The sequence below is a fragment of the Carassius carassius genome, chromosome 1 (genome assembly GCF_963082965.1).
Source record: "Carassius carassius chromosome 1, fCarCar2.1, whole genome shotgun sequence".
Lineage (NCBI taxonomy): Eukaryota > Metazoa > Chordata > Actinopteri > Cypriniformes > Cyprinidae > Carassius > Carassius carassius.
This window is the reverse complement of record NC_081755.1, coordinates 20,178,267-20,201,324: the sequence shown is the minus strand read 5'-3', so window position 1 is coordinate 20,201,324 and position 23,058 is coordinate 20,178,267. Positions and strand designations below refer to the sequence as shown.

Below are 23,058 nucleotides of genomic sequence, written 5' to 3'. Positions count from 1 at the left end.
TTATAGATGCGCACACTTTTTTCACGTCTTCTGAACAGTTGACAACAAACACCCTTTTACCCCCATTGAAAGGCATGGAAGAGCAAGGACAATTTTTTATATAACTTAGACTGGATTATACTGAAAGAGGAAAGTCACATACACCTAGGATGCTTCCAGGGTGATTAGAAGACGGATTAATTTTCATTCTCAGGTGAACTAACCCTTTAATCGAACTATGTACTGTAAAACGGGAACATGAAAGAAATATTCTTAAAGCAACTCATGTCAACACCTTAATCATAATATTGTCTCATTTGGAATAAGGTAAATTATTAGATTGCTGATGTCCATGTAAACGTAGTCACTATCAGCTGTTTTGTTACGTTCAATTCTGTTCAACAGCTGAAAGTAATTCACACAGGTTTTAATGGTAAGGAAATGATGAACTATCCATTTAAGTGAATTAAATTACTAATCAGTTTCTTAATTGAAATGCATTGGAATTGAGGTTGCGAACAGCACACATAATAATATAAATGTGAACGCTTTAAAATACCCAGCATATTGAGTATTTCTTCAAACATTAGATGACCTTAATTTGCATTCTAACAAAATTTTGTTCAGTCTTGTACAGAGATTGCATAACTGTGTGTGTCAGAGATTTAATTCAGTCTGATTTGCTCTGCAGGAATGCGGCCGCTTCATTACGCAGCATGGCAGGGTAAAGCTGACTCAGTGCTCATGCTGCTGAGATCGGGGGCCGCTGTTAACAATGCGTCTCATGACGGGCAGATTCCACTGCACCTGGCTGCTCAATACGGACACTATGAAGTGGTGCGTACCCATTAGACCAATAGTTCCCAAGCATTTCCCCCGCAACACTACACATTTTGCATGTCTCCTTAATTAAACCCACCTGATTTAACTAAAGCTCGTTGTAGAGGCTCCAAGAGCGGAAATGGGTGTGTCAGACAAAGGAGACATGCAAAATCTGTTAGACCACACCCAGATGCTTCAAAACAGATTGCTGTGAACAAACATCTCACACAGAGCAAAGCACCACTATGGCTTAAATGGGCAGACCTGACAATATTTTTCTACTGAAAATTGTTCCATATTTGCTCTGTTTGTAAATTTTGTTCTAAAAGCCCACTGGGAAAACTGGCCAGTCCGTCTCTGTTTGAGGAACAGTGTTGTTGGATACAGCACCTGTGAATCAACTGACATCAGCTCTCTGAAATGCAAAGAAATATGATATCTGCATTGCAAAATCAACAAGTGACCCCAGATGTGTTTTTGTGTGTATTAGTGATGGATCAGAGATAATCTGTCACATGTGAACAAATAAATTGGTACAAAAAAAGCATAATTCTTCAATTCTTTCCCTCTCTGTTTATCAGTCTGAGATGTTGTTGCAGCACCAGTCGAACCCGTGCATTCTAAATAAGGCCAAGAAGACTCCTCTGGATCTGGCCTGTGAGTTCGGCCGAGTGAAGGTCGGTGAGCTCATCTCTATCAGCGACTTATCAGTGTTTCAGTGCTAGTGTGTTTGTGCTCATTCTTCATGCGAGATGTCATTCGTTACGTCAATGTCACTATGGTTACAGTGATCTCATATATTACATCTGATGTGTGGGTGAATCTCACAAAATCTGACAAGAACATGTCTAGGTCATATTTCAGCTTAAAGTCCAAAGAAAAGTAAGAAAAAAAATATATAAATTGATTGACTTTGCAGAGAAATGTTATCATGTTCTTGACAATTTTTTTGAGAACACAGATAAGCACAGTCCATGGAGACACCTGTCTGTATTTCACAGAATGATTTTCCTCGTCTCTCCTTCTGCCCTGACTGTGATTTGTTTTCCCGTCTGTCTTTGTGTGTCATTCATCATTCATGTACCAGGTGAATAAGAGCTCAGGTTTCAGTAGAGGCTGTGTTTTACATGCTCTGGCGCACACATGTCCAGTGGTGTGTGATTTCACTTCAGCTGTATATTTAGGCCTTTTTTTCAAGGTGTTACTTTAATGGCAGTGTGTATGTGTGGTATTTAATCAGCTGCTGTATTGAGGTATCAGGGTGCGGCTGAAGCAACTGGATAATGGCTTTCTCGCCCCACGTGTGTGCTGACGTGCAGGAAATTCACTCAGTACTGCCTGCTTTGGGTGCACTTTAAAGTGCACAGCAGTGAGGCTGTCTTCAGTGTGATCTATGATCGATTTCAATGCACGGTCAATAGAGTCATCATGTACATGATTATAGATAGAAAAATGGTAACCCATAATTTCACATTTTTTAAGTATTCCACATTTTTTTTATAACCGTAAAACGATACATTATTTTGCTCAAAGAACGTCATGATATTTTTCCATCTATGCTGGCCATTTGACTGGCCATCTTTTTCATTTCATTCGACTTCATTCATTTAAAAAGTTTTGTAAAAACATTTATGTCCACCATCAGAAACAGTGGCAGATGTCACAACCTTGGCTCGTCTCTCAACGTTTGGCTGCTGTGCAACATTTTTTCCGTTTTGCATAAAGTTGAAGTTTTTACTTTCTATACTCCACACTATCCACAATCCCCAGTGCAAGTCTGACGCTCGCCTTCTAGACTGAAGAAAATGAAATGACTCATCTATTCAGCTCCACTAACTATGCTTCACTGGAAAACACCATTAGTGTTTGAGGCCCAGATGTTTTTGGATGGACATACTGTAGGATACATTAGTATCCTTTGAGAGCCAACAATCACCTTCCCAAGAGCCCTCTGTCTGTGTGCATGTGTGACTCTCTCTTCTTTCCCCCCTTTTCTTTTCTGTCCCTACTTTTTCATTCAAAAATCTTGCTCTGAATTCAGTTTAATGTTAAACTGTACATGGCATTAACAAGAGTGTTTGTACCTTACTTGTGTAATATATATTCTGTTTAAAGCCACAGTTTTCAGAAGAATGGTTTTGTTTAACGTTTTGTTCGCTGTGCTTTCATAATGCTTGTTTTTTTTCTTCTTCAATTAATTAATTTGCATTTCAGTTCTAGCTTTTTTTCAGTCATTTTAGTAGTACATATTACCTATTTAAATTAGTTTCCAAGGCATATTTTCTTGTATTTATTGTAATATATATGTTTTATTTGATTTAAATGACTAAGATACTAGTTTTAGTTATCCATACTGGTACAAAATACTCCAATGATCTCTTTCTCTTTTGTAGGTGGCTCAGCTGTTGTTAAACAGCAATATGGTTGCGTCTCTGTTAGAGGGTGATCGGAAAGACGGGTCAGAGTTAAACTGTAACACTCCTCTGCACCTCGCTGCTCGCAACGGACACAAGGATGTCATTCGGTGAGCTCTTGGAAACCTCTTGTGTGTGTAGCACATCTGTAGGCATCAGTCTCAGCTGTGTCCAGCTGTCTTTCCTCTCTGGAGAGATGCGTGTCTCAGCCCTGCTGTGTTTTTACACCTCGCTTGATTCTCCAGCTAAGGTGTTTTCCACAGCTGTTAGTACAGAAACACTGCTGATATAATGTAAAAATGACCCTTACAATACATTGTAATTGGATGACCTACATTTAAAATTAATATGCACACCTCTGAACACAAATGGATTGAATTCTGTTTTGATGCACCAAGTTCCACTCACACCGTCCCTAGTGTATTTGACTGTTTCTTCAGATAAACACAAAGAATGAACAATAATCTATCTCTGAGTCCATGTAATGAGGGTGAATGAGTGGCCAAATGTTTAACACCATAAAAGCACATATGGTCATCATGACAATAATCCATAGACCTCAATGGATGCATCAAACCAGTAAAATCTTAAGTGAAACAATTGGCGGTCCTCTTCTCTGTCACTTTGCATGTGAGTTTCACAACGCGTTTGTGATGCTTCTCAGCATGCGTACATTATGCTTCTCAACACACATTACACTTACGCTGAGTTCACACTGTATGACCAGCTCGGTCTGGTCTGCAAACTACGTTTCATATAACTCCTCCCAGAACTTCCCGCTGTTCGCAAAAAAATCCTCATCTCATCTCATCTTCTTCCGCTTATCCGGGGCCGGGTCGCGGGGGCAGCAGTCTAAGCAGAGAACCCCAGACTTCCCTCTCCCTAGACACTTCCTCCAGCTCTTCTGGGAGGACACCGAGGCGTTCCCAGGCCAGCCGGGAGACATAGTCTCTCCAGCATGTCCTAGGTCTTCCCCGTGGTCTCCTCCCAGTGGGACGCGCCCGGAACACCTTCCCGGGAAGGCGTCCAGGAGGCATCCGGAACAGATGCCCGAGCCACCTCAGCTGACCCCTCTCGATGTGGAGGAGCAGCGGCTCTACTCTGAGCTCCTCCCGGGTGACTGAGCTTCTCACCCTATCTCTAAGGGATCGCCCAGCCACCCTGCGGAGAAAGCTCATTTCGGCCGCCTGTATCCGGGATCTTGTCCTTTCGGTCATGACCCAAAGCTCATGACCATAGGTGAGAGTAGGAACGTAGATTGACCGGTAAATCTTTCTTCACCACGACAGACCGGTACATCGACCGCATTACTGCAGAAGATGCACCGATCCGTCTGTCAATCTCCCGCTCCATCCTTCCCTCACGCGTGAACAAGACCCCAAGATACTTAAACTCCTCCACTTGAGGCAAGAACTCTCCACCAACCTGAAGAGGACAAGCCACCCTTTTCCGACTGAGGACCATGGCCTCGGATTTGGAGGTGCTGATTCTCATCCCAGCTGCTTCACACTCGGCTGCAAACCGTCCCAGTGCATGCTGAAGGTCCTGGCTTGATGAGGCCAACACGACAACATCATCCGCAAAGAGCAGAGACGAAATCGTGTTGTCACCAAACCTGACCCCCTCCGGCCCCTGGCTGCACCTAGAAATTCTGTCCATAAAAATCATGAACAGAACCGGCGACAAAGGGCAGCCCTGCCGGAGTCCAACACACACCGGGAACAAGTCTGACTTACTGCTGGCAATACGAACCAAGCTCCTGCTCCGGTCGTACAGGGACCGGATAGCCCTTAGCAAAGGGCCCCGGACCCCATACTCCCGGAGCACCCTCCACAGGCCGCCGCGAGGGACACAGTCGAATGCCTTCTCCAAATCCACAAAGCACATGTGGACTGGTTGGGCAAACTCCCATGAACCCTCCAGCACCCTGTAGAGGGTATAGAGCTGGTCCAGTGTTCCACGGCCTGGACGAAAACCACACTGTTCCTCCTGACAAAAAAATCCTGTTTCGCAAAAATCCTGCTCTTTCATTGGCTGTAGGACACAGCAGGATTTGGAATTGCCGGAAGGTCCAGATATTTAGCGTGCCAAAAATTTCACTGGCATCTGTGATTCTCTCAGATCTTGTCTTTGATAATTCACACTGTGTGATTTTCACTCACGGAAATGAGCACTGATTTGCCTCCAATTTTGGGTATTTGGAGATTTTGCAAAAGCCTGTCGGCAAGTGAAACTCTAGGCTAAAATCCTGCAGTGAAATCTCGGCATAACCAAAAGCGAAGAGAATGTTCATATCCCATTATTGTTCTAGATTACTTGGAAGATGTTTTTCGTGTGTGAATAAATAATAAAATAGTAATAATAAAAACATAGTAATGATCTCCTCAATTTTCTAATACAGCTGGATGTAGCAATCAGCTAGCTCTTCATTTGTTGGCTTGCACGACAACGCATCATGCTAATTTTCCACTCCAGTTGAAATTTTAACATTTGTGTGGGAGACGCGATTGAGGCGTATACCGCATGTTCAAAGCAATAGCGCAAATTTGAATCTATTTGCGTCTTTGCATTAACATGTGCTCATGTCAGGCTTCACAAGACGCTTATATGAATCTTCTTAACATGCTTATATAACACTTCTCAACACTTTGTGATATTTACAATGCACATAAATAATACTTTGAAACACATCACGCTTCGTTATACTCTTGTGTGACGCTTCACTACGTGCTTGCTTGCTGCTTTACACTGCACTTTTGTTTATGTCAAACATAATCTGTAAACTCTCTGGAACGCTTGTGTGGCAGTAGGTTGGATACAATGGTTTATATTTCATAAAAAGCTAGTCAGATAACATCTCACCAGAGCTGCAGTACTCTCTGAATGATTCCTGTAGATTATAACATATACTTTTGAATATAGATGAGTAGGTTTTTTTTGTTTGGACATGAGCACACCCTCTGTGTCATCAGCCACACAGCACAGACACTGTATCCGCACAGCAGAGGATGAGGCTGGGAAAGTCCTGGTGCCAACAGACAGTCAGTGTTCTCTCTGACTCACGTTCCCCCACATGATCATCCTGAGGGAGAGGACCGTCCCAGTCTCCCTAAAGATGTGTGAGGATGTCTGGGAAGATTGTGTTTCTGAGACGATTAAACACTGTTGTGACTCATCACTTTCATTTACAAGGACATGAGGCACTTCAGATATCATGATATTGGAAGCCATTTCTGCCTCATAAGAAAGAAAAATATTTGGTAAATCGTAATGATGAAATTTAAACCAAAATTTGCTTTGATTACTGCTTTGCACACTCTTGGCATTCTCTTGATGAGCTTCAAGAGGTAGTCACCTGAAATGGTTTTCACTTCCCAGGTTTGCCCTGTCAGGTTTAATAAATGTGATTTCTTGCCTTATAAATGGGGTTGGGACCATCAGTTGTGTTGTGCAGAAGTCAGGTGGATACACAGCTGATAGTCCTACTGAATAGACTGTTAGAATTTGTATTATGGCAAGAAAAAAGCAGCTAAGTACAGGAAAAAGAGTGGCCATCATTACTTTAAGAAATCAGTCAGTCAGTCCGCAAAATTGGGAAAACTTTGAAAGTGTACCTCTATATATAGAGAGAGGTACATATATAGAGCAAAGCAAATAGTGCTTTGATAAATATTTTTTTTTTACTAGGCAGATTTAGGCTTCCATAGACATTATCAATTTGTACGGTAAAAATATTTCTTAAATGAAGTATATATTTTATATTATAATAATGTTAGTATTTACTTTATTGCATTCAATTTATGATTCTCTAATGTTGATATAATAAAAAAAAATATTTACCAAAAAAACTCACATTACAGTATGTGTGAGAATTAAAATAATGGCACAATTCCAAAAAGTGAAATAGAATCTGGAGATAAATTTCACATTGGATATTTGTGCATTTTTAGTTTGCAGAGGAATGACATGTCTGTCTCTCTCTCTCTCTCTCTCTCTCTCTCTCTCTCTCTCTCTCTCTCTCTCTCTCTCTCTCTCTCTCTCTCTCTCTCTCTCTCTCTGTGTGTGTGTGTGTGTGTGTGTGTTTCCTACGGCTGTCACACTAACAGATCCCATCCTAATGCCTGACATTCCCAGTGCACCACTGAAATTCCATCCTGCATTTCGACAGACAAGCGTCTCTGATTCCACCTGATGTGTGTGTGTGTGTGTGTGTGTGTGTGTGTGTGCGTGTAAATTCCACAAGTCTGTGTGTATTACAAGCCCTTCAGTATGTAAATATAACACTGAATGCTAAAGAGGATGTCATCTGCTTTCTGTGGAGTAGTAGTACACTATTGCTGCCAATCCATTCATTGAGTTTCCATCTCTTTCTGTGTCTAGGCTTCTTCTAAAAGCAGGTATTGACATCAACAGAACCACTAAAGCTGGCACAGCGCTCCATGAAGCTGCCCTCTATGGGAAGACAGAAGTAGTGCGGCTACTGCTGGACGTAAGTTCATCTGCTTTTTGAAAGCATGGGTCACTGACCTTTCTGACATTAAGTGACTTTTAATTTTAGCTTTTGAATCAAGTTTATGTCCTCTATATTTTTGTGGACTGAATCAAAGATGCATTAGTGATTTGATTTTTCCACACTGAATGTGCTTCTACTAATCGACAGACAACATTTATCCATCTTTATGTTTGTTTCTTGTGATGGCAGAATGGGGTTGATGTCAATATCCGTAACACTTACAATCAAACAGCCCTAGACATTGTCAACCAGTTCACCGCATGTCACGCCAGCAAAGACATCAAACAGCTCTTACGAGGTGAGATCCAACCTGACATTTATTTTGAAGACTGTACTGAGTGTATTGTAACTCCTCAAGCAGTGTGTATGTGACGTGACATGACGTGATATTCAGCCAAGTATGGTGACCCATACTCAGAATTCATGCTCTGCTTTTAACCCATTGGGCAAGCATTTATGCTGCGGCGCCCGGGGAGCAGTTGGGGGTTCAGTGCCTTGCTCAAGGGCACCTAAGTCGTGGTATTGAAGGTGGAGAGAGAACTGTACATGCACTCCCCCCACCCACAATTCCTGACGGCCCGAGACTCGAACTCACAACCCTTCGATTGGGAGTCTGACTCTCTAACCATTAGGCCACGACTTCCCCTAAAGTGGAGTGTGTTTGTGTCCATACTGCATATACACGTTATATAAGAGTGTGTACATGGTGAAGTTTGTGTGTGTGTTTTTGGAAATGGCCCTCTTTTGGTTTGTAAATGGTTATTGGAGACATTTAAGCTTTCGTTTAGTAAACAGCTGTTTAAACTCAGGATTATATAACCGACTGCTTTCTTTGGCTAGTTTTGAGTACATGAAAAAGAAAACGACATCTCCTGTGTGTGTTTGTGTGCAGATGCATACCACAACTCTGTGGGGCCCTCCTATGAAACATAAAGCCTGGTTCACACGGCAGGATAATTAGGCCGATTTTAGCCCCGATTCACCCCTTCCGACAATCTTAAGGATGCTCCGATTATCGTAAAATAATCTGATCAGATATTCCTGCCGTGTGTGGTGTGTTAAGACTGCTCTCCTATGCTCGAAAGGACGTCGGGACTGCTCCGATCTCAAATCGGGGATATCCAACATGTTGAAAACAAAATCAAAACAGCCGGCAGCATGGCGCACCAGAAAGTCGGGGGTTTTTTTCCGGTTAAAAACAAAGCACAAACTATGGCCACTGCATCCTCTTCGTCCGCCATGATTGTTTACTCTGAAGTCACGTTTGATCTCGAGGGATTTTGCGAGATTTCCCGTCTGACCTGGGAATGCTCGGGAGCGAAATCAGTTCATGTGTGATGTGTTGATTTTGCCGTGTGGCTGCACACCACACACTGTACGACCAAAACTGTTAGACCCGTGATTTTTTATCGCCGTGTGTGGGGTCTCTCAGGTTTGGAAAATCGGCCGACAATTTTAAAATCTTCCCGTGTGAACCAGGCTTTAGACGGGGCTCCAACCACATGTACTTACATCATATGTGAACATTTCTTTCAGAATAAAATGGTAACAGTGACAATCCTGTTGTTTTGGGCAATTTAGCTTTATGTTAAGTACTCTTTATTAATTGCCCCTATAAATGTGGCCTATAAGAATGCATGATTCCTGCAGGCATACTTTTTCAAATGTAAACTGTGGTTCACACAAAAGGGGATGCATGAGCTTGCTTGGTTTGTGTTATGAACTGTGTACTTACACAATTCAGAATGCAACTTGTGGAAATAACTTTACTTCCACAAAACCCAAGTGAACTCTTAATCTAGTGTCAAACAGACTCATTCCACATTAAAAGCTCTTAGTCTTTATAAACGCATATGTCAGTGTGACGCATTTCCTGGATATTAATGAGTGTGAATGTGAAACATGTCACGTGTGATCTTCATGCATTCTGCAACATCTGCAGTATTTAATGTCGTTTTGTAAGGATGGATATAAATAAATATTTGAAGTGATTGTTGATATGAGACACTCATTATGTTTGGGGCGTTTTTGAACTCGGGCAGTTAACAGACAGCTCTTATCATTATGAGCACAGGCAGGCCTGTCTGCTTTAACCAGTGCTGCTCTGGGTGTGTGTGTGTGTGTGTGTGTGTGTGTGTGTGTGTGTGTGTGTGTGTGTGTGTGTGTGTGTGTGTGTGTGTGTGTGTGTGTGTGTGTGGGCCACGCTTCCCTAAACCTCTGACAGACTCACAGAGTTCATTATTGATTCAGGGAGCCTGCTATGTGTCCGTGTGTCAGCACATTCCTTCAACTAGTATAAAATCACAGAAATGACACGATGGCGGGAGCTCTCGAAACTATTTTTAGGAAGACTCATTTTTTGCATTTGCATTTTCAGAACATTTCTCCCAACAAATTTCAGTTAATGAAAATAGAACAGGGAAATCTACTGAAATAATTAAGAAAATCAAGCACCATATAAATTACAGTATTTTACAAATAATACTTAAAATGTATTACTTATATATTAATAAATTAAAAATATTTTTAACATTATAATTTGTCTAAATTTTTACTTTTTTTTTTTTATATATATATTTTCAAAAGAAATTGGTGGAAACGTGGTTGAATATACAAATAATGTTTGTAATGTGGACAAATCTCAGTAGAACTACAGTTTTGAAAGTTAAATTTAGTATTTATTTAGTATTTATGGCCTTTTTCTTTATAAGGAATAGAAAATACAGTTTGTACAGTATACAAACCATTATGGCTATGGAGAGTTCCCATAAAACATAGAAACAAGTGCGCGTGTGTGTCTGTGTGTGTGTGATTTTTCTTATTTCGTCCTTTTGAATTTGAGCTGGACCATTTCATGAGATATATAATGTACAGTAGGTGGTATCTTCCAGTATCTGAACTCTCTGAACTATGTGTATTTCTGGTTTTGATCCAACACAGATATGTGTGTGTGTGTGTGTGTGCTTCTAGAAGCTACAGGAGTTCTTCAGGTCAGAGCTCTTAAAGACTTCTGGAATCTTCACGACCCCACGGCCCTCACCATACGCGCCGGTGATGTCATCACGGTAGGGCCACTTTCATGACTTCATTAAACCTCTTCACAGTCAGTGTGTGTGTGTGTGTGTGTGTGTGTGTGTGTGTGTGTGTGTGTGTGTGCGCGCGCTTCTTTGAAGCACTATACCAAACCCTGTGTTCCTAGTCAATCTATTTAGCTAGCAGTTTCACTTGAACCGAGGCCAGATTTTTCTCTCTTTCCCCTTCCACGAGTTCTTTCTGTTCATCGCCTTGGATTTTCGAGGGCGCTAAAGATAAACTCACAAGTGTTTATTTGTGAACTCAAACTAACATACATTTTCACACAGCACTGTTTCATGGGAAGTTGTGGGCAGAGAATAAGTACGGTCTGAGGGTCATTTACTGGAGGGTTTAGAGATGTATTTCATGAGCTGAATGTTCTCGCTGTTGTTTTGTTGTCGGGCCTGCAGCTATTTTATGCGTGTTTGCTTAGGGTGGGCGGCTGGGGTTCTGTTATCTCACTTTCAAAAGCTTTCAGATCATGCATTGTCTCTGAACTCCTGACGTCCTCCTCTGTTTTGACTGGTTGTCAAGGATCAAAAAAACAACTGGATTAAAAATCGACCGGGTTGTATTTGCGGCAATACGGGTGAGATCACCGTGACATCAGTGTGTTCTGCTGTTGTGATTGGCAGGTGATAGAGCAGCACATGGATGGACGCTGGAAGGGCCACATTCATGACACCCAGAGGGGAACAGACCGAATTGGCTACTTCCCCCCCTCCATAGTCGAGGTCATCAGCCGACGCTCAGGTACAATAATAACTTGAATTGTTGCAGGTTGACCATAGTTTTAAAGCTTCACAGCCTATGATCGCTATGTGTTTGATGGATTTTATTACAGCCATTAACCCTGCAAATAACATTGTTTCCTTTACTGAATCAGTAAGATGCTGACAGATGTTACCTAGACGTGTCTGTTTCTTCCATCCCGCTGCTTCCCATGTAATAAATGTTGATCTTTAACCTCCATCCGCTTGCATTAACCCTCTGCTCCTGTCATGTGTGTGTTGTCCTGTAGGGGGCACCCTGTCACGACACGCCTCTCTGCCCACACATAGGCAGCAGCTGCTCTCCAGGTCCGCCCTCAGTCCCAGCTTGAGTCTGAGCGGGGGCGGGACCACTCAAACTGACGACTCCTACAGTCTGTACACCACTAACCCACACCTGGTCCTCCCACACACCAACGGTCTGAGCACCAACCCAGGTATACCCACTCGGTCCCATCTCTGAAGGTGCTTTCTCATACGTTTCCACCTGGTCCATCTGTTTTCAGTGATCCAATTACAAATGGTCAGCTGAGACTAAAGCAAATAAAAAGGATCTAGAGAGCAGCTGCAATTTCAGCTTTGTTTTGGTACAACGCAGTTGAATCGCTTGTTTTGGTGTGTTTTCTTACAACACGTCCCACAGTGTTAGGTCAGTAGGCTGTTCAAATTCATTCAAACATATAAGCTTCTACACATGAAAACAAAAAGGTTAAATGCTTTTTTTGAATATTTCTTCACGTGGTTGAACATGGAAAGCTTAAAACCTTTCAGACTCCAATTAAGCATGTATTTGATATTGTCTGCTTGTGATCGGATCGGCAAAAACACATCAGGTGTAAATAAGGCCTAAAGTTACTGATGCGAACCTGAGTGTTTGACGTCAGAGATCAGATTGCTCTGAAAGCTCTCTGTTGCACACCAGTGACTGGTACTGTATATTTGTATATGGTACATGCTTGTTCCAATAAACGTGGTCTCACACTATTTAACCATGGTTATAAATGCAGTAGGTATGCATTCAAAATGAACCATTCGCCAAGCACTTTTTTAAGATTTGCAGGCAGGGTAATGGTTTAAACCTCTCCTCAGCTACCACACAGTCGATTTAGTAGCCAGACTTTTTTTGTGTTTGCAGACATTAAACATACAAATGATGCAAGCCTGCAACTTCTCTCCAAATCTGCCATAACTCATAACGTTAATAAAACCTGTAGGCTAACCATAGTGAAACAGGATAGGACAACAACCTGGTTTTGAACCACAGATTCGTTGCTATTTTATGTAATTTGTTCATTCTTAACCACTGCTAGTGCAGTGCAATTCTAGCGCAGCTTAAAAAGGTTTATACCCGTATTTTCCGGACTATAAGTCGCACCTGAGTATAAGTCGCATCAGTCCAAAAATACGAAAAACATATATAAGTCGCGCTGGACTATAATTCGCATTTATTTAGAACCAAGAGAAAACATTACCGTCTACAGCCGCGGGAGGGCGCTCTATGTCTTCAGTGTAGACTACAGGAGCACTGAGCAACATAGAGCGCCCTCTCGCGGCTGGAGACGGTAATGTTTTCTCTTGATTCATTTCTCTTGGTTCTTTTCTCTCGGTTCATGTCAAATTAATTTTGATAAATAAGGTCGCACCTGAATATAAGTCGCAGGACCAGCCAAACTATGAAAAAAGTGCGACTTATAGTCCGGAAAATACGGTACTTGTATGTTATTAGATCCTTAAAAACACATTCCATGGATATTAATATGGGTTTGCAGTTTGACCAAAATATTATATACAGTAACAATTGTGATTAAGATCACAAAATATTTAGTTTTGCTTAAATAAATGGTTTATATATTAAATAACTATGTGGTATTGATGTTTTGAAATAAATACTTCACTTATTTCGTAGATGTGAACCAAAAGATTTAGAATTATATTATTAGTCATTGGCAGTTGGGGCAAACAGTTGATTATGGACCCTGGGTGGGCTCCCGGTTCTTCTGTGCGACATATATAGTAGAAACACCGTCTTTGCATGTAAACACCATGCAGTGGCATACACTCATCTGAAGCCCCTGATTTGGGATGCACACACCCTTACATTATCCGCCCACAAGACTGAGGCCAATGGCCCAAAAAGTGTTTGTGTCTGCTAGGTGGGCCTCCCAGCAGTCTGTCCCAGCACATGACCCCCAGCATGGAGGACGTGTGGGTTTTGCGGAACTCCTGCACTGGTAAGAACTGTTGCACTCCCCTGCGCCCCCTACTGGCTGTCACCCTCTCCCTGCTGCAGACAGACCCTCTGATTGGCTGGCCTGTCGGACACCACACAGACCCAGTCGGTGTGTCCGTCTACATATGATAGCGTACTGTGAACTCTCTCGCTCCTGTAGCAGAACGTACTGTAGGTTGTGTGCTGTCATCTGTAAACCCCGTCTCCACATGCCTGTGGCTTTACTCTGCTACCCTCACCCCATCCTGCCTGCTGCTTGAGTAGAAATCTAGCCCCTCGTCACAGTGGGTACAGTGTCCGCACAGCTGTGGAGTGGCACACTGGCATGGCAGTGCAGAAGGCTGCTGTGATGGCATAACCGTGGTCAAGTTATGATTGCATTGAATTACTGGACTAACACCTCTGTCTCTCTCGCAGCTGGGGACAGGAACAGTGTGGGAAGCACTGGTAGTGTGGGCAGCACCCGCAGTGCAGGAAGTGGCCAGAGCACAGAAAGCAACAGCGGCCCTAATGGACCACAGCAACACACCACCAGCCCTGACACCAGCAAGGTAACCATTCGCCGTGTTCAGTCACAGGCATGATGCTTTGTAAGAAACACAACTTGAAGAGTTCCCATTTAGAAATACCAGGGAAAATGTAATTTTCAGGTCCGTTTCTGTAGCTGATAAACATTTTTCTAATTATGATGTTATTACAAATTTGAACCTTTTAGGAAAAATTTAGTCATGGTCTTATGACAGGTGCTTTTAGAGGTAGTGAATGATAACGAAATCTCTTAATTTGGATAAAGAGAAATTAGATTGAAATAGTACATTTGGGTTAAGAACATTCTAGTGATTATCTTGAAGTGCTAATGTTGCTTTTTTAGCAGGTAAAATGTTTTGTTCCATGTATAAAGAATTTGAGCTTTGTCTCGTTTAAGCCATTTGTATACTACTAGCTATAATGTTTCAATTAAATCCAAGGATTCATACCTGATATGTAGAATCACAGCTCCAAAAAGAAAAACCAGTTCCTTAAATTCCAACATTGCAATGTTTCAAAGTCCACAACTCTTCATCAGACCATAATGAACCTGTTTCCTGTTATTTTAGTTAAACTTTTTTTAGCTTCAGGTAAACATTTATCGTTCCTATGTAAACTAAAGTTTAATAGCTAAGGTTTCTTCTGACATTTATTTCATTTTAAACAGGTAACGCCCTCTGTTGTGACTTTACTACAGCCAGATCATAACAAACTTCCAGACACATCTACAGGTAAAGAGTAACATGTGCCATATTTACTGTTTGTATCTGTTTGTAAAGCTCACGATGACAGTATTTGGAGACATAAAATATATGAAAGTTACTGCAATGGATTACAAAATATCATACCAAGTTCCTCTGAGAGGACACCTGTGTGAACTAGAGTTATAATCAACTTCATTCATCAACTTTAAAACTTGCAAAACAATAGCTAATTCAAAGACATTGCAAATAATTTCAGATGAATCATGTATTAACATGAGTATGTGTTGTTTTGAAGGAGTTCCTCGCAGACCTGTGCTGCCCACACAGAGGCCAGGAGAGCAGGGTTTCTCTCAACAGTTTGTGCGTCCTCAACAGCTGCTGGAGGGCAAGGTCAGAAAACACTATTATAGTTAAGACTTAGATTGACATGATCATATTTTGATATGGCAAATTAATTTTGTATTGTTGTAAGTTGTATTACAACTTTATGAATATACTGACATCAAAATGTTGATTATATATAATTATACCACACCATTATACCATTAGTATACAAGTATAATAATAAATAAAGAGTATAAAACTGTTAATTACGTCTGTTAATTAAATTGGATTATATAAAATATATCATATGATAATATAGAAAGAAACAATACAAATAGAGAAGCCGCATTTTATAAAAAGTGTCATAAAACATTTTATTACTGCATTTCTTATTGCTACCTGTCATGGCTTATGTCTTGTATCATTGTCAGGATGCTGAGGCCATCTATCAATGGCTTAGTGAGTTTCAGTTGGAGCAGTACACTGCTAATTTCCTCACCGCTGGCTATGATGTACCTACAATCAGCAGAATGACCCCAGAGGTACGATCAGAGCACCAGTGTTTGGTTGCTTTAAGAAATGCCACTCATTCTTGCTGCTGCAGACAGAGTTGATGTTGATTAAATATTATTCAATTTTTCAGGATCTCACGGCTATTGGAGTGACTAAACCAGGACACCGTAAGAAGATTTCTCTTGAGATCAGCAACCTCAGTATTCCAGAATGGCTTCCAGAGTACATACCAGTAAGTCACTACATGCTGTAGTATGCATATACCTGTGTCTATGGTGTTGTTTTCAGTTCACTCACAATTAAAAGCTCATCTCTTAGCAGGATCTTGGGGAGTGGCTGAGCGCCATAGGTCTGTCACAGTATCACAAGAAACTCTCAGAGAATGGCTATGACTCAATAAACATTGTCCGAGATCTCACATGGGAAGACTTGCAGGAGATTGGCATCACCAAACTAGGTGAGTTTAAAAGAGACACTGATTTAAAGTACACTGTGGTGGTTGTAGTTATAGTGTTAAGAAAACCAAAGAAAACCTAGGAAAAATTGGAAATTAAAAAATTCTGTGTTATTGTTGTTGTAATGGAGGCCAGATAGTAAGAGCTGTGGAAAACCAAGCACACTAGCTACTGACGCTAGTGGCTATGATCTTTAGAATCCTTGTTAGCGCTCCTGCTTCCCATGTCAGAAATGCTGGCTCAAATCCCACATGGAGCAGGGCAAGTAGAGCCGGAGGTGTTACAATGGTGCCGTGACCCAGATGGGAGTTAAGTTTAAGGAGTGAGTGTAATGGAGGCTGGCTTGTAAAAGCTATGAAAGTAGAACTCATCATTAATGAGAAACATGGGTCAAACACTGTGGAAACCCTGTATACACTTCACTCTCCATCCACATGCAAAATGAAGCCAGGGTGATTTAGCTATTGTAATGTCCATTTGCTCAAGGCAAATAGACTTGTGGATTTAGTAAACCTGAATTTTGTAATTTAGTAAAATTGAATTTTGCTTTGATTTCACAAATCAGATCAACTTTGAAACTGAAATCAACATCTTTGTACAGATCTGTGTTAAACATTCATCGGTGTTTTATAAGTATTTTGTAACCCTTTTCACATAAAAAATTGTAGCAATTTATTTTGATGTTCAAATGAGAAATTTTATTATTTCAACCACATTTCAACATTAAAGGGCAATCATATTTCCCCTAACTCTTCCAGTTTTTGTTCTTACTTTGCCATGACCTTGACAAGAAATTTTTAATTTTTATTTCCCTGGTGTGATTTTGGGTAGTCTTACCCACAGATAAATCTGATTGGTCTAAAGTCCTTTTCCAAATGTATATTCAGCATCAGATATACCCTGAGATTGTGCAAGGACATGCAACATTCTCACCATGTTGTATCATGCTTGGTGTACATTTTTTATTTATCCTGTGAAGCAAATTCTTGTGTGGCGTACTGGAAGTGTTAAGTCATGTGTGTATGTGTCTCTGACAGGTCATCAGAAGAAAATGATGCTAGCGGTAAAGAGGTTGTGTGATATTCATAAGGCTCTTCTGCAGGCAGAATCAGGGCAGGGCACACTGCGGCACAAAACCCCCGCGGCCCTCGACCTGGTCACTATTGAGCCGCCCCCTGAGAGTGGCGACCTCCCCTCACCCCTCACTCCCAAGATGATGACTTTCCAGGACAGTGAGCTAAGTACTGAGCTACAGAGTGCCATGTCCTCCCACTACAGTGGCTGTCAGGATGGACTGGCCATCAAGAACGCAGTAGGTATTTCCTCCAGTCAGGAGAGCATTGACACACGCTCTCGAGGCTCCGGACGCTCTCAGGATCCCCCCAGCACCCCCTCCTCCACTTCTGCTGCGACCCCTTATAGCCGCTCCCAAGAGAGCTTAACGAGCCCAGACAGCAGTCCTGCTAAAGAGCGCAACATTCCAGAAGGCCGTGACCAAGTCCCACGTCCTCAGCTACCACAGCAGCAGCTGTTCAGTGCGTCTGCAGGCTTTAAATACCCCGCGGTGCCTGCCAAACCCAAACTGAGCTCTGCTCCTTCTCCACAAGGCTATCCTGTTCATAAAACCCTCAATTATCCACGGTCACAATATAACAGTGCCACGCTTGACCGTCACACTCCTAGCGTGACCAAGAAGCGCACACAGAGTCTGTCTAGGTATGCTTTGTCGGACGGTGAACCAGATGAGGATGATGATGATGAAGCAGCTCAGCTGGCCAGTATGGCTATGCCTTCGTATGCCACTCTGAGCCGCAAGCCTACCCGTGGCCAGCTGGCACGTCTTCAGTCCGCCCCCGAGCAGTCCGTCAGCCGAAGCCACTCTTTCGCCATCAGGACTCGGCGTAAAGGGCCTCCTCCTCCACCACCTAAGCGCCTTAGCTCCGTCAGCAGCAGCACTAGTGTTGAAACTGTCTCTGACACTCCAGCATCACCTTCTGGAGGAGTTGAGAATGGCAGATCTGGGGCCGTAAAGATCATCGCAGCTGCGCTAGAAACAGTACTACCTGCGCCTACGGTAGAGCTCCTTCAGGAAACCCCTACAGCTGTTTCCGGTACTAACGAAGGGTCCAGACGCAGACTTCTGAGTCAGACAGGATCCACTCCAGTGTCTGCAGATACCGATAGAGCAACAAAGTCTGACTCGGAGGAGGAAGGGATGAAGGATTCGGGCCTGGAGACCTCATCCTCACCTCAGAACAGCTCCAGTGAGTGCATCCCCTTTGCGGAGGAAGGCAACCTCACTATCAAACAGAGGCCCAAAGTTGGCGGGCCTCTCAAGGCAGAGACCACTTCTGAGTCGACAGAGAAGGCCAAACCGGCCAAAACTCCTGAAGTTCCAGAGTTCAACCTTAAAGAGTCCGACACAGTAAAGAGACGGCAGAAGCCAAAAGAGAAAGAGCAGTCAAACACAGCGCCTGACAGCAGCCCAGATGGCACATCAGTTTTAGAGACTCAGGACACGGTGAAACTCCGCATCAGTGAAACAGATATGAGTCTGCCATGTGTGGAGCTTCCAGCCAAACCAGTGAAAGCACCTCCACCTCTTGCTCCCAAACCTCCCAGTCCTCTGAATTCAACACGGCACGCCTCTAAATCAGATCCTGCTACTGTAACAGGTACAGCCTACCAATAAACAACCTATTAATACATTTTATGAAACTACACACTGGTAGATTGCATGTATTACTTTAAAGCTATTGGTAGCAACATTTTGCTGCTAGGTTACAGTACAAGCAGTGGATTTATTCAATTTTTGTCATCCTTTTGCATTAATCTGAGATACTGGTTCTATCTTCAGCTGTCGGCTCCAGCGTGACACTGAGTGTTGTACAGAGTGTTGCCTTTGCAGCACCCAAGTCTCCAGTCCCAAACTCCCCCTCGCCAGAGAACACCGGTCAAAATATGATATCAGGAAGCCTCCAAGCTCTGATGGAAGGAGATCAAGGGTCAACACTGAAGCATCAGAGGCTGGAGAAGACCAGCTCATCCCTGGAGGAAGCACTGAAGGCTGTGGAGAGAAAACTAACTCTGGAGAACAACAATGTGGGGTGAGAGACACTCTCCACCAGCTTTCACACTTCAAGGAATATTGTCACTAATTTATCACTCCTAATTAAACCTGTTGTGTCTCTTTTAGTGTTTCTCATGTAGTCAAGTCTGCAGGGAACATTCTGGATGACATCGGGAACATGTTTGATGACCTGGCCGATCAGCTAGATGCAATGCTGGATTAAAGATTCTCATGGATTGGATGGAGCTGTTTATTTTTTGACGGCCCAAAAACAGGAGGGTAGAGATCTACGTATAGCAGCAAGGTTTCTTCTGCCTTATAATTCAGATGGAAAACAGAGATGAACTCTTGAACACAAAAGTGGGAACCTCCATTAATCTTTATTTAGATGGACCACACAGACATTCATGGACCACAGTCTTTTGACTAATGTCAGTCTAGATGTCATCTGTATTTGTTTGTTTGTTTGTTTATTCTTATTCCAGCGTCTAATCAACCAGCATATATATTTCGGGGATGAACTGTGGACTTGACCAAGCGTGACCCCAGTGAACTTTACATGATGGACCTAGATAAACGAAATGCACTTAGGAGAATCATTCCTAAAGCAATATACATTTCAAAACAATACACTGATTCAAACATTTCTAGAAAGATTAATGGGATAATTCACTCAAAAAGTGACAATTCTGTCATCCTTTGCTTGCCCTTATGCTAAAGCGTAAAGTAGAAACTTCACACAGCTCTTTTTCATAAAGAAATCACCAAGTGACCAGCTGTTGAAACAAATAATACATGATACATGAAAGACATTGTTTTGTGACATTCATTTCAGCAGGTTAACAGAGTTTGGGAGGTTTAGTGCTTGTACCATATTTTTTCTTAATGACGTTACAGATTTGAAGGTGAAAATATATGACTGACATTTCTTTTGTATGAAAGTGTGGTTTTAAAGGGAACATGTTAAAATGAAAACAGTTACACTGCCTTATGTAACTAGAGCAGCAGCGATGTACAGCAAGCCATTCAGGTTTAAGTTACCACAAAATATTTTTGAAGTCTTTAAACTTTTATTAATCCAAATAGTATTTAAACTTTATCAAAATATATATATTGTACACTAAAGGTATATTTGATTGGGAAGCAACCTGTTTGTTGTACCAAAGTATATGTATATTTTTATTCAAATGTTGTATAATGTTAACGCTAACAGACTTGTCTTGCAGCTAAACTAATGAAATTTAACCCGGTGGCATTTCCCCATTGCACATATTTTGATATGATGTATCTGATGTGGAATATATCCTTTTTGTGTGTGCTTTTTTTTCTGGTTCTGTCTCCCAATGAACTTAAATGTCATCAAACGCATTTGTTTAACTAAATCCGTTTTAACATTTAACAATTTTAGAACTACAATTAAGGCCAATTCCAACCAAGGACAATAACTGCAACTATAAAGTTTTAATAATAACTTGAATCGTTCTCTGCAATGCGCACTTATAGCCAACAGAACGTTATCATCCACTAGTGTGGATGCCAATATAGGCATTATAGTTATCATTCTTGGTATGAACAGGCCTCTGCTTATGTATATTTTAGTGATGTTCTTGATCAGTTAATATGACACAACTGATGTAATTGTTCAGGATCAAGCCCGTCTTTGTTCTAATTTGTTAACATTTTCTATTAAATGAATTTAGATATTCTGCCTTTTTTATTATTACTGAACAATGTGACTGTTATTTCAGCACTTACAGTGCAATGCAAAAGAGAATCCTCTACTGTTTGATTTGTCCAGATCATCCTGGCTAGGGTTGCACCAACTGTTAGTAAGTACTTAAATTGGAACATGAAGTCCAAACTAAAGCTAACTACATGTAACTATGCAGATGATGTGTTGCTTTTCATCTTTTGTTCTGTTAATAAATCTAATAGTGTTTGGGCCCCTCTCAGGTTACAAGGTAAACTAGGGAAAATGTGAATTAATCCCCCTCTCCCGAGAATTAAACAAAGAGTTCCGGGTCTCCACTTTATTCAAAATAGTTTTAGAAAGTAAACAGTCACCAGTAAGTAGAAAACAAACTTTTAGGTAATTTCATGACTTACCAATATGCAACATAACCATGACGTCATATGCAGGTAATTCCATTACCATCCCATTACCAACACACAACGTCTTCAGTACGTCCTCACAACATAACAAGATAACCAAGAACATTCCAGATAGGTACTCTATTCGTAATATATTGTTAATCTCATGACTTACTAGCAACGTAACTGCAACGTCATATGCACATAATTTTAATATCATCATTATTGTACATTTTTTATATGCTCTCTGTTTACCATAATGCTATTTAAAAAGTATAATTACACTTCAGACACAAGATTGAATGTTCCTTAAAGATAAAATGCGTTTCTTTTCACCAAGTCAGGATATGGACGATTACTTTTAATATAGCAGCTTGCCGCTATACAAAGTCAATGGAGAGGGTTGGATTGTTTTCCCTGCCAGTGGGCGTGGTTTTCAGATTATGACGTGTGTCACTTTGTCTGTATACACATATAGCACTGAAGTATAGTAGCAGGTGTATGGTAGTATGCCGTTCTGAATACAGCTTCTCTACTGATGTCAGTGTACTTTAGCTATATTTGGCAGATTCTGGCAAATATACTAGGTCAGGGATAAGATATACACTATTCACTGTTCATGTACCAGACTGTAAAATTAAATTAATTCACACTTAACCAATTTAATATGGAGAGGCACTGAATGTAGACCTTCATTTATATGTTATGTTTTAGCCCTACACCAGTGGTCTCAAACTAAATTCCTGGAGGGCCACAGGTTTGCAGAGCTTGGCCTCAACCAGCTCCAATTCACACCTGCTTGGAAGATTCTAGTAATCATGAAAACCTTGATTAGTTGGATCAGGTGTGTTTGATTAGGGTTGGAGCAAAACTGTGCAGAGCTGTGGCCCTCCTGAGTATGAGACCAATGCCATACACTGTACATGATATGAGAACAGTTTGACAGTTTAGGTTTGTACAGAGATGTATAAAGTTCTAGAGACCCAGACTTGAGTAAAAGTACAAGTGCTCTATCAAAAAAGTGACTTGAGTAGAAGTTGAAGTGCTCTTTAAGCACCACACTTAAGTAGAAATACTAAAGTATTCAACATTTTTTGTACTTAAGTATTGCAAGTAGTCTATTTTAAAATTTACTACTCAAGTACTGAAAGTAAAAGTACAAGTATTGTGTTATGTAGCTATTAAAAAAAGTAGTCAAAAGTTTGAACATATTGTTTTTATTATTTCAAATGATTAACCTAAAGGACAATCACACTTCCTTTGACTGTAACTTTTTGTAAACAAAAAACAGATTAAAGGGTTAGTTCGCCCAATTTGCAAAATTATGTCATTAATAACTTACCCTCGTGTTGTTTCAAACCCGTAACACCTCCGTTTATTTTTGGAACACAGTTTAAGATATTTTAGATTTAACGTTAGTCTGAGAGCTCTCAGTCCCTCCATTGAAGCTATGGGTACGGTATACTGTCCATGTCCAGAAAGGTAAGAAAAACATCATCAAAGTAGTCCATGTGACATCAGAGGGTCAGTTAGAATTTTTTGAAGCATCGAAAATACATTTTGGTCCAAA

The 23,058-nt window shown here is 41.3% G+C and overlaps 1 protein-coding gene across 6 annotated transcripts in view; it reads left to right on the top strand.

The window, feature by feature from the left end:
* LOC132141063 (caskin-2-like) overlaps positions 1–20,184 on the top strand; it is a 57,743-nt gene extending 37,559 nt beyond the window's left edge. For 2 of the 6 annotated variants that reach the window (XM_059550241.1, XM_059550249.1), the window contains exons 5-22: positions 671–816; positions 1,383–1,478; positions 3,195–3,325; positions 7,596–7,704; positions 7,918–8,026; positions 10,699–10,793; positions 11,439–11,556; positions 11,825–12,010; positions 13,727–13,804; positions 14,221–14,354; positions 14,999–15,062; positions 15,331–15,425; positions 15,791–15,901; positions 16,003–16,104; positions 16,191–16,329; positions 17,365–19,002; positions 19,185–19,434; positions 19,524–20,184. In XM_059550241.1, coding sequence (XP_059406224.1) covers positions 671–816; positions 1,383–1,478; positions 3,195–3,325; positions 7,596–7,704; positions 7,918–8,026; positions 10,699–10,793; positions 11,439–11,556; positions 11,825–12,010; positions 13,727–13,804; positions 14,221–14,354; positions 14,999–15,062; positions 15,331–15,425; positions 15,791–15,901; positions 16,003–16,104; positions 16,191–16,329; positions 17,365–19,002; positions 19,185–19,434; positions 19,524–19,620 — 3,698 coding nt within the window. In that variant the 3' untranslated portion in view covers positions 19,621–20,184. The remainder of the gene's footprint in view (positions 1–670; positions 817–1,382; positions 1,479–3,194; positions 3,326–7,595; positions 7,705–7,917; positions 8,027–10,698; positions 10,794–11,438; positions 11,557–11,824; positions 12,011–13,726; positions 13,805–14,220; positions 14,355–14,998; positions 15,063–15,330; positions 15,426–15,790; positions 15,902–16,002; positions 16,105–16,190; positions 16,330–17,364; positions 19,003–19,184; positions 19,435–19,523) is intronic. The other 4 variants (XM_059550259.1, XM_059550277.1, XM_059550268.1 and 1 more) reach the window with 4 other exon arrangements.
* Positions 20,185–23,058: the final 2,874 nt, after the last annotated feature.